Source organism: Onychostoma macrolepis, chromosome 09 (assembly GCF_012432095.1).
Source record: "Onychostoma macrolepis isolate SWU-2019 chromosome 09, ASM1243209v1, whole genome shotgun sequence".
In the NCBI taxonomy this organism is placed as follows: domain Eukaryota; kingdom Metazoa; phylum Chordata; class Actinopteri; order Cypriniformes; family Cyprinidae; genus Onychostoma; species Onychostoma macrolepis.
The window spans coordinates 12,481,566-12,495,668 of record NC_081163.1 but is presented as its reverse complement, the minus strand read 5'-3'; the positions used below and the strand labels follow the sequence as shown (position 1 = coordinate 12,495,668).

The window sequence follows — 14,103 nt, the reverse complement described above, 5'->3', positions numbered from 1 at the left end:
GAGAGAGGCGTCACCGCCGCAGACGACGCAGTCGCACTTCTGTCTCCCCGCGTGCGAGGGTGTGTGTGTCCTCTGCGTGTCTGCGAGTGAAGGCTGATGCGATGCCTCTCACATGTTTGAGATGTCGAGGAAGGAGTCTTTTCTTTTCACTGTGTGTGTGTGTGTGTGTGACGAAATTTGCTTTTAAGAAATATTTATGAGCCGGTGCCCTTTTTAAAAAAAAGAAAAAAGAAAGCGTTGTCTTTAATGAACATGTTTTAGAGATTGTTTCAGCATCTATAATTTATAAGGTAAGACTTCATCTGTGAACAGGGCTAGTTTGTAAATGTGAATACTTAATAATAATGAAAAAAATACATCTCACACAGCTGCTGTACTGGCATAATATGACACTTCTGGAGCAGACAGATATTCTCTGTAGAAGGCCGGTGTGTGTGTTTGTCTGTGTCCATATCTTGTGTGTGTGTGTGTGTTTTATGGAGGGGGGGTTCTCCCCTATAGTGAGCATACATGTGTTGACGTTGGCAGCATTTGATATTGGCAAATCAGTTTGCACAAATGGCCTCCCCTACTGAAGCGATAAAAATCTTATTACTAGTGTACATACAATTAGTCATGTTGCACCTAATTACTCAGCTTGTTGTACTTTGGAACCCTATTTATGAATCTATTTCTGGAAGAAAAATGCAGTGTTGAGACAACATTTGCTCTGGATTTGGATGTAACATTAGCTTAAAAAACTAGCAAGCTGCCTTGCTGTCTAGTGCCTTCATAGGCAGCTGCCTTCCCAACTAAAACGAAACCTTGTAAGTGATGGATTTGGAACGCTGCACAAAGGTAGCAATGCTATTTGTTGCAAAAATAGTACTCCCCTGTTGACACACCTCTTTAAACCAGCTTAAAATGGTTTGCTGGATTAAGGTGTTCTCAGAAGGTCTAGCTGGACTTCCAGTCTTGCCGAGCTGGGTTCAGCTGTGAGGCCAACTAGTGTCTTCCAGCCTCACCAGCGGAAAAGTGCTCAAAACCCCTTTAAACGAACCACACTGGGAGACCATCTAGGACCAGCAAACAAGCAAAAGCAATTTTAAGATAGCTTAGTGTTTGCATCAGTGTTGTGGTACTCTCAACTTTGTTGTAGACTCAACTCTGTTCCAAATTGAGTACAAGATCATATTTTCAGAAGCATTCACATTCAGCCTGGACTTGAACTCGAATGAGCTTGTCTTGAACTAGTCATAGAAAATATGGTCTTGGACTAGTTTGAGTCCAGTCTTGAGTACTACAACACTGGTTAACATGTTGCTAAACTAACAGCATAATGCCATAATGATCATTTTACTACATACAACCCACATATTGGGTACATTACTTTTGGTTGTGAATGAATTGTTTCAGTAATTCTGCCATTTCTTTCCTCCCACAGAATGGAGTTTGTTATTAGCATGTTGCTAAGCTAGTGACAATATACTTTAATGACCATAAAACCCCATTGAACACAAATATTGGAAATGTTAATATATTTTTTTTAATCAATACTTTTGGTAAAATCTGTCATTCTTCCTGCTTTGTACACCATCATGGATCCCCCTTTAGCATGGTAATGGATATGACAATAGTAATGTATTTGTTCTTTGCAGAATAGATCTGCTACATTGCTAAATTGCTGCTGCTGCTGTTGGTTATTGCTGTTGTTGCAGATAATTGCTGCTGCTGCAAAGCAAGTAAAGGAATTTGCTACTGCCAATACATACGCCGATACAGTGTTGTGAGTATTTAAGACATACTGCTACTGCACAAATAGCATATAAAATAACAGGTAGCAGATCTATACAGGTGGAGCTGGGGAAGGTGGAGGATTTCAGAGGAAGCGTGCTGTGAACTGCTCTAGTGAATGCTAACCAGCCATTTAAATGTAAAGCAGTAAGCTCATTGGCTGCATATGCGACATGAACCAATCAACTTGTGCCAAGTCGTTTAATGCTGTGAATATCATCAATTTGCATTACAAACGACCCATCAGCCTGCGCCATCTAGAGTTTCATGACAGAATTTGGCATTTAATTGGATTTAAATGTTTTTTCAATACTTTTGGCATTGAATAAAGTACAGTAATTCCTCTTGCTTCATCCATCACAGAGCTCACAATGAATTCTGGGATTGCCTTATTTGCTTAACCTACCAAAAAGAAAGTGGCATAATCATGGTGCCAACCTTTTGGAGCAGCCTCAGTGTTGGGAGCTGGCCTATGATGCCTTATAATGCGGCCTACGTAGGCAGCTTGCTGGGTTTTTAAACAGAGCGCCTATATAATGAATGTACGCCATTCATCCTTAAGGAGTAAGAGTACAGTTTTAGGTTGACCTTTGGAGAGCGCTGAATACAACATCAGCTCACTGCCGGCTCCACGCCCACTACCACGCATCCTCTTTATTCTCCGCTGAGACTTCCTCCTCTCATCTGTGCTAGTGGCAAAAACTAATAATCAAATCTTTCCTCCCACAGACACAATGGTTTCTTTGGAAAGCCCCTGCCAAACTACCTATCTCTTTGTCTCTGTTTTTCGTACTGTAGACTTAATCGATGCACCAGCCCAATGACAACTCGCTTCATACTCCGAAACCTTCGGTTTGTGTAATTTGTCTGTCTGGTGTCATCTTCCATAACCACAGAGGAGAGTCTTTGCAAGTGCCAAAGGAACAGGCTTAATCGTGACAAGCTCGACTTGCAGGTGAGGTCACAAGTAATACGCACTAATGAATACCAGATCAGGCTTGGCACAATCAGGCTTACTGAAACACAGACCTTATACTCCTCAAACAGAGCTTTATTTTGAGAGGAGCACTGAGACTGTTAACACAGGAGGGGGAAAAAAACGGCTGTCAAGCTCTCGCCTTGTCTGAGGCTCTCCACCGCTTTACATTATATACGCACGTTGCATTTGCAAACGATTCTTCCATTTGTCAGGCTGTTGGCAAACCTGTCACGCTCACCCGGTGAAAAGCAAATAATTTATTTATTTGAGTTCAACATAATTAGAAGCATTACCCCAACGCTTGGCAGTGACACCTTTTTATGTTATCAAGCGCACAAGTGCAAAGAGTTAAGATATGCTTGTTGGAGGTGTGGAAGTTTTCACATTTTTAAGCTTTAATATAATTAAATAGCTACAGGATGGAGTTGCTTTTTACTTAGTTCTCTAGAATGCTAGAAAGGAAAAATATATATTTGACTTGACAAAAAAGTGCTTTTGTCAGCAATGTTGTGCAATTTGACATTGAGTTTGGAGGTTCACAGCTATCCAGAATACATTAGGAGGTATTCGTTTCCATTTCCGGCTATTTGGCATGGGTTACTATATAAATATGTTATTCATTCCTCCAGAACGTTTGGGCTTCAGAGGAAACATGTTGATACTATTGCTTCTTTCTTCAACTCTAAATAATTGAATAGAAAAGAGGGCCTCCACGGTCTTTTTTATCGAGTCTTTGCAAGAATCTTCAACATCTGTTTTACTGTGCATCCACCGAGCACACGCTCACATACAACCCAGAAGGTGACAAAAGAGGCATTTCTTCCAGCTTTGAGCTTTTCGATAAAAAGGAGCATCAAGAAGCCCGGCACAGGTACAATATGGTCAGCCTCCAGTGGGTTTGCTTGCAGTAACATTTGTCATCCACCATTTACCGCCCGGGGGCCCTGACACATTCATCGTAGCATATTAAAAACAAGTTGATGAGAGTGAAAACAACGCAGAGATGTGTAGCACTTTACATCTCCCTTAAGTGTCTGCTTCAGGGACAGTTTATGTGCTAGAGATGGCGGTTCTTTGACATTGTCATCTTCTGTCATGTCGCCACAGCTAGTCGTTCCTCCACCTGCACGTTCTTGAGGTGCCGTAGAAGGCGTGTAACTCGTCTCGCTCTTTGTGCGGAATGTCTTGGGGCCTTTATGATAATGAATGCATGAACTGGGTCTTCCCCCACTAAAGCATTACAATAAATAAAACATTTTAGTCCAGCAAGGCTGATCTCTGTTGTGTGTGTGTGTGTGTGTGTGTGTGTTTCCTGGTATTTAAGAGTAAAAATCATCAGATAGTTCCACACATTTTTGCTTAATGCTTTGGAGAACAATTCACCAGGGAACACGATTCATTCCTGTTTGCCAGACAGAAAAGCACAATGTATAATTAAAAGTGTAAAGTGTAAAGATGTAATTGTTGGAGTGTTGATTATCGTTAAATAGCTCTGCAGAAACATGACTGTAAGCCATATTTAGCATACTTAATTTATTAATCGAGCAAGCTGTTTGTTGCTTCTCTTATGTAAGCTGGAGGAGGTACGAAGACTTTAGCTGGTGTGAACTCTCATATAACATCTGATTGTTAGCCTATTTGAACGGACAGCAATTATCATGTATGAAATCCAAACCTATACCACCTCCAGTGCCCCTTCTTGGAACAGAGTTTCTCTGTAAGAGGCGTAGATGGAAATTACATATAGTGAAAGCAATTTATCTTATCTCATATCATTTATTATTCTGAGTAAACTTTTTCTTTTTTCGTTGATCTGGTTTTTTATTCTATAAGGTAATTCCCCACCGCTCTATCTAAAAGATAATTTCTGCTGAACCGTCAGTTAGCACACAGGTGTTACTGGGGAAATCTTGTGCATCCTGGCTTCAATCACATCCTCCCCATAGAAATGGGTTTGCGTATCAAAAACAGTTAGCAGTACACCACTGGTGGACATAAAGATGAAGCTCTTATTAAATCGAAAAGTAAAAAGCACAAGTACTTTAATTTTTGAGCAAAGAAATCGACAAAATATAAAAGTAATTGAAATGTAACATGGAAAATTGATCCATTTTTTTATTTTTATTTTTTGGTATTTGATCAAATGCATGTACAGTATGGGTCCAAAAATCTGAAACCGTGTGTAAAAATGCTTTTATGTTGTAACCTTTTTCTAATTTCATATTTACCAGTTACCAATTATATGATCAACATAGCAATTTGAGTGAAAAAAATATGCAAAATGACAACAAATAAACTTGAATATATCAGAATGTCTTAGTATTTGGTGTGTCCTCCTTTGACATTAATGACAGCAGCACTCAAGTTGAATAAAAAATAAAAAATAAAATTGCATTTTAAATTTGAGTACATTTTCCTTTTTATTTATTTTTTAATATATTTTTTTCCTTGTTTCCCCTTTTTTTCTACATTTTCAGGTTTAAATGTAGAAAATTTTCAGTGTGGTCCCAGACTTTTGGAACCCACTTCTTGCCTCATTCATAAAGCCAATACAACAATTTTCCTTGAAAAAAAAAATAAAAAAATTGGCTGGTCGGTTTTTCTAAGCTGCAACAGGTATGACTGAAACTGTACATTTTTACATTCATGTATCCACCTGTGTGGCGTTCATTTTTGCTTCTATCTCTTAATGATTATTTGCTCATATTCTTCTTCACCTCCATTCCAGTTCATCAATCGCAACAGATCGGAGTGTGTGGCTGCTGCCCTGGCTTTGTTACACCGTCACACTGAAACTCCACATCTATTATGCAGTTTCACATTAATCTTTTAAATCAGTCTTCAAATTAACGTACATCCTCCCTTAAGAGAGGGCTGTGATGCTGTGAAGAGTGTGTTCCTTGTTGGCTTTGATATGGTTCAACTCTTCTTTAACACTTCAGGATAGTCAGAGTGCCCTCCATTGTCCAATTATTGTACTGCACTCGCATTGTTTGTTACAAGCTGATGTGCTCAAATGATTTTTTTGTGCACTAGCTTGCTTTAACCACAATCCTGATCACAGACTTTAGGAGTAACCAATGAGATCGATAATACCTAGAGAAATACATCAATTAGCATTCCCATTCATCTCAAAGGCACTTGTTTGGTTTATGCCGGAGCCCTGGAAATATGTTGCTTAAAAGACTGTAGTTGTATAAGAATAGGTGGCTAATTTTTGGATGGCTGTTAATGGACAAAATGCTTTTTGTATCCAGATGGTGTAGTTACAGGATCTACCAGCAGGGGCTAACAGAGCCATGCTAAGCATCTAAACTGTGATGATCACAAACCTGAGACACTAGCAAGAATAAAAGATTTTACCCCATGTGTTATCCCATTCAAATAATCAATCTTAAAAGCATTAAACTGGCTCATGGATATGATTTCAGCCCCTCTCTGTGGCCTTAAAGGGCAATATATCCCAACACACTTCGTGAGTACTGTAGTTCTGTGATTTCACCAGGTGTTTCAGAGGAGTAGATGTGGTACGTGCTGTCATGTTGCTCTGGGCTGGTGTACATGGGCTGTGTTACCAAAGTTTGATGTTGCTCTTCCCTTTCGTTCTTGTCAATAATCTCAATATCTGTTGTTAAGCACTCCTCATTCCACTGTGTAAGGTTCCCCCACCACTAAGAAAGGAAATGACAGAAACAATTATTTCATTAGAGCTAATCAATCATAATCAATCATGAATCCATTCATCCGTAAAAATAAAGTTTCCAAAAAATGTTTAATGTGTGAAACATTTTATTAATCTAAAGCACCTTTTTCCACAATTAGGAACTTTTTGTACATTTGAAAGGTTCCACTGATGTTAAAGTTTTTCATGGAACCATAGATAATAATACTAAAAAAAACTATTATTAAGAGTAGGCCAGTCCAGAAGGCATATTTGCCATTAGTTTTCTCAGTAATTTCCATAAGGTTTGTAATTAAGTAAGTAAATAAAGTAGGTAAAAACAAGGTGTGTGGTTGATTCTTAAAGGGATAGTTCACCCAAAAATAGTTCATGTTGTTCCAAACCTTTAAGACCTTCATTAATCTTCGGAACACAAATTAAGATATTTTTGATGAAATCTGAGAGCTTTCTGACCCTGCATAGGAAGCAACGATACTACTAGAAAGGTAGTTAGGACATCATTAAAATAGTCCATGTGACATCAGTGGTTCAACCTTAATTTTATGAAGCTACTAAAATACTTTTGTGTGCAAAGAAAACAAAAAATAATGATTTTATTTAACAATTTCTTCTCTTCCCTGTCAGTCTTTGTCGCAGGAGCCAGAGTTCTGACTTTGAACCCAGATGCACTGTGCCTTGTTTGCAAGCAGAAGAATGCACACTGTCGTGAACGTGCATCAAAAACTGACAGGGAAGAGAAGAAATTGTTGAATGAAGTCATTTTAATTTTCTTTGCACACAAAAAGTATTCTCATAGCTTCACAACATTAAGGTTGAACCACTGATGACACATGGGACTATTTTAACGATGTCCTTACTACCTTCTGGGCCTTGAAGGTGATGGCACTGTTGCTGCCTATGCAGGGTCAGAAAGCTCTCGGATTTCATCAAAAATATCTTAATTTGTGTTCCAAAGATGAACGAAGATCTTACGTGTCTGGACCTGAGGGTGTGTAATTAATAACAGAATTTTCATTTCTGGGCGAACTATCCCTTTAATAAACAATGTGTTATGTAAATGCATTAAACTGTGTTCTTTTATCGTTTAAGATCATGTTTTAAGCCCAGTTGACATTACAAATAGGCTAAACAGCTTTACTAGTGTTCTGGTAATATTCAATCTGTACTGGGAAATCAATCTACTGGGAAAAAGATTTTAACCTCTCAGGTTTTTATATAGCTATTAGTGTTTTGTTGTACATGTTAAAAAAACACTCTGAGAAACTTTAATGTTTTGTCAAAAAAAAAGACTAAAAAAACGTGACGCACCATTCCTGCATCCGTGCCTGCAACTGCTCGCACCTCATGTTTGCAGCTAAATGCATGATCGTAATTTTTGGACAACTATGTCCGTTTAAAAAAAAAAAAAAAGATGAAAACAAAACCCATGAGTCACTTTCAGGTAGGCTACATTCATAATCCTGTGAAACTTTTTTGGGTGTTGAGGTTAATAACGTGTTTTAATGTCGGTAATAATTTCACCGCCACCAACACATCTAATATTCTCTTCGAGTTTCCATGTTCCCTTAAGAAATTTAGCTATGGTTTTAACACTAATAATAATAATAAAAGAAGAAAAAAAAAATCATGGTTCTTGTAGCCATGGTAACCGCAAATTAACCATGGTTTTGTTAATTCAAATAATAATATACAAAGAGATAATTTTTTTGTGGTTATAAAAACAAACCTAAGCCAACAATAGCCTTTAAAATGCATTTATAAAAACAATGATGCAACCCTGCTGAAAAACAATAGAACCATCACAGAAAATTCTAATACCATCACAAATGAATCACAAATACCATTACAAAAATTACAAACCATCAACTTTTAACCATTAAAACCATTAAAAAATGGTTTTCTGTAGTGTGTTTTGGGACATATTCCATTAGGATTTATTGGTTTTAACAAGTCACCAATAGAAGGTGACCAATTACCAGTAGAGACCAACAGGGTCCATTATAGTTTCCATTAAAACCAATACTCATTATATAAGTCCCATTATAACCAGTAAAACCATTACAAACTTTGTGATGGTGTCTATTGTTTTTTTCAACATTACATGTTATTACAAATGCCTGCAGGGAGCCAAAAGCTTAGTAATTGCTGCAATTATACTTACAGGACGATCATATCCTTGTTTAATAGGCTATTGACCAAACATTTATTTCAAATAGCCACTTAATCTTTCATTTCTGGCCACCTTTTTGCTATAGATGACACAACCTCTATAATTTCAACAAAAAAAAAACATGTGGACATCACAACCCTTACAAAAATTAACCATGGTTTTCGTAGTACAACTGCTTAATTTTCTTTTGCGTGATTTCTGAATGCTTGAGACCATAAAATCAATCAGACAACTGTATTACTGCCATAGGTAACTGTCTAGAGCTACAATTGTAATTTGTAAATAATACAATTTAAATACAATGTATTTATTTACTTTTATATTTTATTAAAGTTCATAATATTTGAGGGAGGGGGCACAACAATACAATCCTGCTCAGGGCACCCATTTGGCCAGCAGCGGCCCTGCTTAAGAACTACAAACATCTTTAGGTTTATTCTGTCAAACTAATGCATTTGATATTATGCATGATATTGGCCTTACCTGAGACTGTTCAGTGTCCATGATTTTATTTTTGAAGTGTTTGGGATCTGGTACTTCAGGAAAGATCAGTCTTCTAACTCTTTCAAGACCAAAGAATGTCAAAGCGTTCAGACGTTTGATAAAAACGGTGTCAAGGATGTTATAATTACTCAAGAACTGGTTAATACTCACCCCGGTTGAGTCAACAGACAGACCAGAAGAAAGGCGGTTAGTGGCAGCACAATTATCAAAATATAAATCCATATGTAGGCGGTTGCGTCTACCAAACGAGCACCTGTGAACAAAATGTTTCGTTTATTTGTGAAGCTTTTTACAGAATATATGTAAGAATTTACTTCTGTTTATATTTCATTTGACTTATCCAAACCAAACTTGAAGAATACAACAACAAAAGTGATTCATTCTAGAGACAAATTAACATGAGAAGAACCACAAAAACTCCAGAATTGCTCAGTACAAGCAAGTAAAGAGATCGTAAATATCTTGAACCATACATATTGCTATGGCTGATGGATTAAAGCTTATTTATAAAACCAGGCTCTGGTCCTGAACCTGAGCACATAGGATTTCAAGGACAAAGAGACAGTACCTTCATTGTTTCCCCAACTTTGCACTTTTGTCCACTTGCTCCACTCCTTATCTAGACACCACAGCTTCATTCTTATTCTGAAATCGTAATTCCTCTTCATGCTGAGAGTGGACAAGTCCAAATTGTACACCTCATGTTGTTGTCTCACTTGAATACTCTTACCTCCCTGCATGTAAGCAAATACATGCAGGCTTTAAGATTTTCCAACTTTGCATTGCTTTGAATAGCATGTGTCATTTTACATCAGATTCATGAGCATTTTTCCAGCAAATACAAGTCTGGTTTTCTCAGGTTTGTGCTAAAAGTGAGCCTTACTGCAGCTCAAATGTGTAAGTGTCTGTGAGTGTTAAGTACCTTCCAGTCTTTGACATACTGGCTCTTGTACTGCACTTCAGCATCATAACAATTAGGGGGTATTTTATTATCTGGGGTCCTCCATGTTACAGTAATACCATGCAGTGTATTACTAATATTAAAAACAATCTGGTCCGGGTCAATATCTAATATCTCACCTTGAAAAGAGTAGAATAATTATGAGTACTGTAGGTCTATACAAAATTCAGCAGAAAGTGAAAAATCTGGTCAATCTTGGCATTCAGCGGTTTGATATTTCCCAATAATTAATTAGCAGTGCTAAATAACAAATAACAGGCCTTGTTTCTCACTAACGCAACTGGTATCTTGCGTTTCGCTTATCGATTATATAATCGGGGCGCATGAATGTGATCGGTGTAATCAGCGTTGTTTACGCTTAGGGTAAAGCCTTTTATTTGTAGATTGCTCATTGTTACATTTGCACTTTAGGCAAAAGTTGCGTTTGAAAATTCTGCCCTTGCAGCACCTGTTAGCAGAAACATACTGTTTCAATTCTTACCTTTCTTTTTTCTTGGTTTCCCCAAAAAGACAGCCTTACCTAAAATAAATAAAAAATTAATAATTTACACAGCATCATCGTAAAATTATTTCATCATTCTCAGATTTCAAATACATGGTGAGACTTGTATCTTTTGCTGCAATGAGTTTCTAGACTGTTGTTTGAGATTACAATATGAGTAATATGTGAGTGTTTACAGTATGAAACTGACTGAATGAATAACATTATTGCGAAAATGTGGGGTTTTACTTAATGAATGTATTCTGATGTGAATCTTTGTCGGGTATACAGGATATACCAGCTCATATGAACATCGCCCCCTCCTCAGACCTTTTGATGTGGCTCTCCAGACAGCTCATGCACCATGATGCACCGCTACTTATCAGCAAAGTTTATCATCATCATCAGGTGTTTGTCTAAATGTATACTGAGAAGAATGTGCTTGTCATATGCTCCATTCCTAAAAATTAAACCTATGACCTTTATATTGGGAAAACACGTGTCTGTGGTGAGTCTAATTATATTACTTCTAGGGGACTTTTTATGTTACTGTCGTAATACCTTGCAAAGTATTTTTTCATGCTCTTCAGCTACAAATTTTTTCTAGCAGTTCTTGATAGATAGATAGATAGATAGATAGATATCACATGAAAATGAGTAATTTGCTTTAAACAATAAATATTGAATATTTCTTCCGTCAATTAAGAGCTAAAGTATTAAATATTTGTAAAAAATAATAATAATACTCACCACTATTATTATACTCAGCACTAGACTCAGGAGCAAAGAGAAAGGCAAGGACTACCAGTTGATACACACTCCAGCTGTTCATGATAAGCTCCTCTCTCAGTTACTTGTCAATGAAGAGGTCTCAGTCTCTAGAGCACAGAGGAAAAGGTGACACAATTCATAGTACCTGAATCACCAAACCCTGCTGTTCCTCCGCTCGTTTCCTTTCCTTCCTCTCAACCTCACTCAGTCTTAGAGTGGTTCAGTGCAGTATGAGGGAGGGCTTTGATATTAACTCTGTCACACCAGTGGGTTTGCTTTAAATTCTTTCTTATTCACTTCACATTCATTTCTTGGGACTCCAGTAGATTCTTGGTATACGTTATTGTCTGTGATTTTACCCAGTCATGGGAATCTTTATGTTCTTTGATTACATAGAAGAGGACTTTAATGTTTTCTTGCTCTTTCTAAAAAGAAAAATTGGTAACACTTTATTTTAGGGTCTCTTAACTAGTTGCTTATTAGCATGCATATTACTAGAATATTAGCCATTTATTAGTAGTAATTAAGCACATATTAATATCTTATTCTACATCACCCTATTCTACATCCCCAATCCAATACCTAAACTTAACAACTACCTTACTAACTATTAATAAGCAGCAAATTAGGAATTTATTGAGGGAAAAGTCATAGTTAATAGTGAATAAGTGTTCCCTATTCTAAAGTGTTACTGAAAAATTTGCTGATGTTAAAAAAGAACCCAGGGCTTCACTTCTAGTAATATATGATAGTTAAAACCAATATACTAACCTAAAGAATTTATAATGTAACATCACAAATATGTGAATTTAATCACCAAATTACCATACAATCAACAGAACAAAGTCAAGCAATTCTAAACTGGCTATTGATAAGATGGTTATTTGCTGAAATAAAAAAAATATATTTTTTAAAAAGGTATATAATTATTGGTGTCAGTTTGTTTCTTCTTTTACTTTATCAGGGTGTTTTAAATGTTATACATTGATTGATATATGTCAATGTTGTGGTCAACATCTTTTATCAACTCTATCTTTTATATGCTGGATCTTTCCCCCTACAGTTTTATCCCTCAAATTTGATTTGATTATTTATGATTATTTGGTATTTTCCCACGGTATAACATTTACTAATGCTTTTTTTTTAAACTAAGTCCAGAACAGATTATCAGAAAGTCTAACCACAAGCTCATGATCATGTAGAGTTCACAAGCAGATGTAGAACCAACCAGAGATAGAGGGAGGAAGAGAACCAGGATCAAAGAGATAACCAGGCTAATAAACTTCACTTACTATTTTTCTATTACTGAATTCTTTTTGCAAGATCTTTAAAACCTTCAACACCATAATGCTTACTAGTCTTCTGTAATTAGCAATCACAAAATCTGACCACCAGATGGTGTTGTGACTGTGCCACAAATATAAATAGTTATATATTTAACCACATTTATAATAAAAATAATTCTCTAAAACATCAGCATTTTTCAATTGCACACAGCTGTTCTAAATTTTGGTCATTTTAAATACTGTAAGTTTAAAAAGTTATATGAGTCACATCACTTGTCTCATTAACAAAGCCTTACAAGCAGCATGACAATCATCTTTATGTTCCAGCCACAGAAGACTTAATAAAATGCATGAAGTAAAGACAATTTCTTTATCTTGAATTGCACAAATCAGACGTTGGATATTAATTATCACATAAAAGCAGATGCATGGGAAGTATTACGTGTGAACAGTCACATTTATGAGCCTGGAGCTGTTGTTTTGTAATAGATAATCATCATGTTTTTGCACACTGAGAATATATTTCAAAGGCAAAAGAGGAAGTCAGTTGGTGAGTTCTTTACCCTCTTATCTTGTCCGGGGGAAAAAAAATCCTTCCAGTACACCTACTTAATTATTTTGTTTATTCGTCTAATCATTTGCCATCTTTTTGATCAAATTTATTGTTAACACTTTACAATAAGGTGTCATTTATTAACATTAGTTAATGTATTAACTAACATGAACAAACAATGAACAGTGCATTTATTACACTATTTATTAATCTTTGTTAATGTTAGTTAATGAAAATACAGTTGAGCATTGTTTGTTCATGTTAGCTCACAGTGCATTAACTAATGTTAACAAACACAACTTGTGATTTTAATAATGCATTAGTAAATGCTGAAATTAACATTAACTAAGATTAATAAATGCTGTAGAAGTATTGTTCATCCTTAGTTCATGTTTACTAATGTTGTTAAATAATGTTAACTAATGAACCTTATTGTAAAGTGTTGCTAATTTATTAAAAGTAGTCCACAGGTTCTGTTTAAACATTCTATTAAAATCTCAAAAAGCATAATTAACATTTAAGAATCAGGGAGTTTCCTAAAAGCATAGTTAGCTAATTATGATCTTAAGTTCCGTTGAATTCTATGTAACGTCGTAACTTGCTTTTTGGAAATGCACCCCAGGTTAATATTATATACAAAACACTTGGGGTCTCCAAATATATAAAATATACAAAGTTCACTAAAATTCAAAGAGTTCGTTCATTTATTTAAATATTTTATTGTATTTTTCTATTATTTGTTTTACTGGGTAAATTTGAGAAAAAATATTTTGGTAACACTTTACTTAAAGGGGTGTGCATAAGACTGACATGACACATGTCATGAATATGAAGGAGGTTTTATGCATGTTTATGACAACTGCCATTAAGTGTCATTCGCTCAGTTATGCCATTTTTAATGCAAAGATGACATTATTTGACCTAACCCTACCCCTACCCCTAC

General features: G+C 36.1%; 1 protein-coding gene and 1 long non-coding RNA gene across 3 annotated transcripts; one reads left to right on the top strand and one right to left on the bottom strand.

Annotated features, from left to right (window-relative positions):
* The first annotated feature begins 1,742 nt into the window (after positions 1 to 1,742).
* Positions 1,743 to 11,419, top strand: LOC131547483 (uncharacterized). The gene is made up of 3 exons (XR_009272949.1): positions 1,743 to 1,765; positions 2,572 to 2,728; positions 10,842 to 11,419. It is a non-coding gene; the product is annotated as an uncharacterized LOC131547483 (long non-coding RNA).
* On the bottom strand, positions 4,867 to 11,963 carry crlf2 (cytokine receptor like factor 2). Of its 2 annotated transcripts, none has more exons than XM_058788081.1 (7): positions 11,301 to 11,963; positions 10,551 to 10,589; positions 10,031 to 10,188; positions 9,677 to 9,842; positions 9,259 to 9,361; positions 9,088 to 9,166; positions 4,867 to 6,423 (listed from the first exon to the last, which is right to left on the bottom strand). In XM_058788081.1, exons 1-7 carry the CDS (start codon positions 11,380 to 11,382, stop codon positions 6,199 to 6,201), a joined length of 852 nt encoding a protein of 283 aa, XP_058644064.1. In that variant the 5' UTR covers positions 11,383 to 11,963; the 3' UTR covers positions 4,867 to 6,198. The 2 variants fall into 2 exon arrangements, with proteins under 2 accessions (XP_058644064.1, XP_058644065.1); XM_058788082.1 differs by having other exon boundaries at positions 10,031 to 10,065.
* Positions 11,964 to 14,103: the final 2,140 nt, after the last annotated feature.

Excerpts from the sequence above, each read along its gene's own strand:
- crlf2 (XM_058788081.1), bottom strand. The coding sequence starts at position 11,382 with ATGAACAGCTGGAGTGTGTATCAACTGGTAGTCCTTGCCTTTCTCTTT. Across the intron at positions 10,590-11,300 it reads TGCTGAGTATAATAATAGTG|GTAAGGCTGTCTTTTTGGGG; the intron begins GTGAGTATTATT and ends TATTTATTTTAG. Across the intron at positions 9,362-9,676 it reads AAGTTGGGGAAACAATGAAG|GTGCTCGTTTGGTAGACGCA; the intron begins GTACTGTCTCTT and ends TTTTGTTCACAG.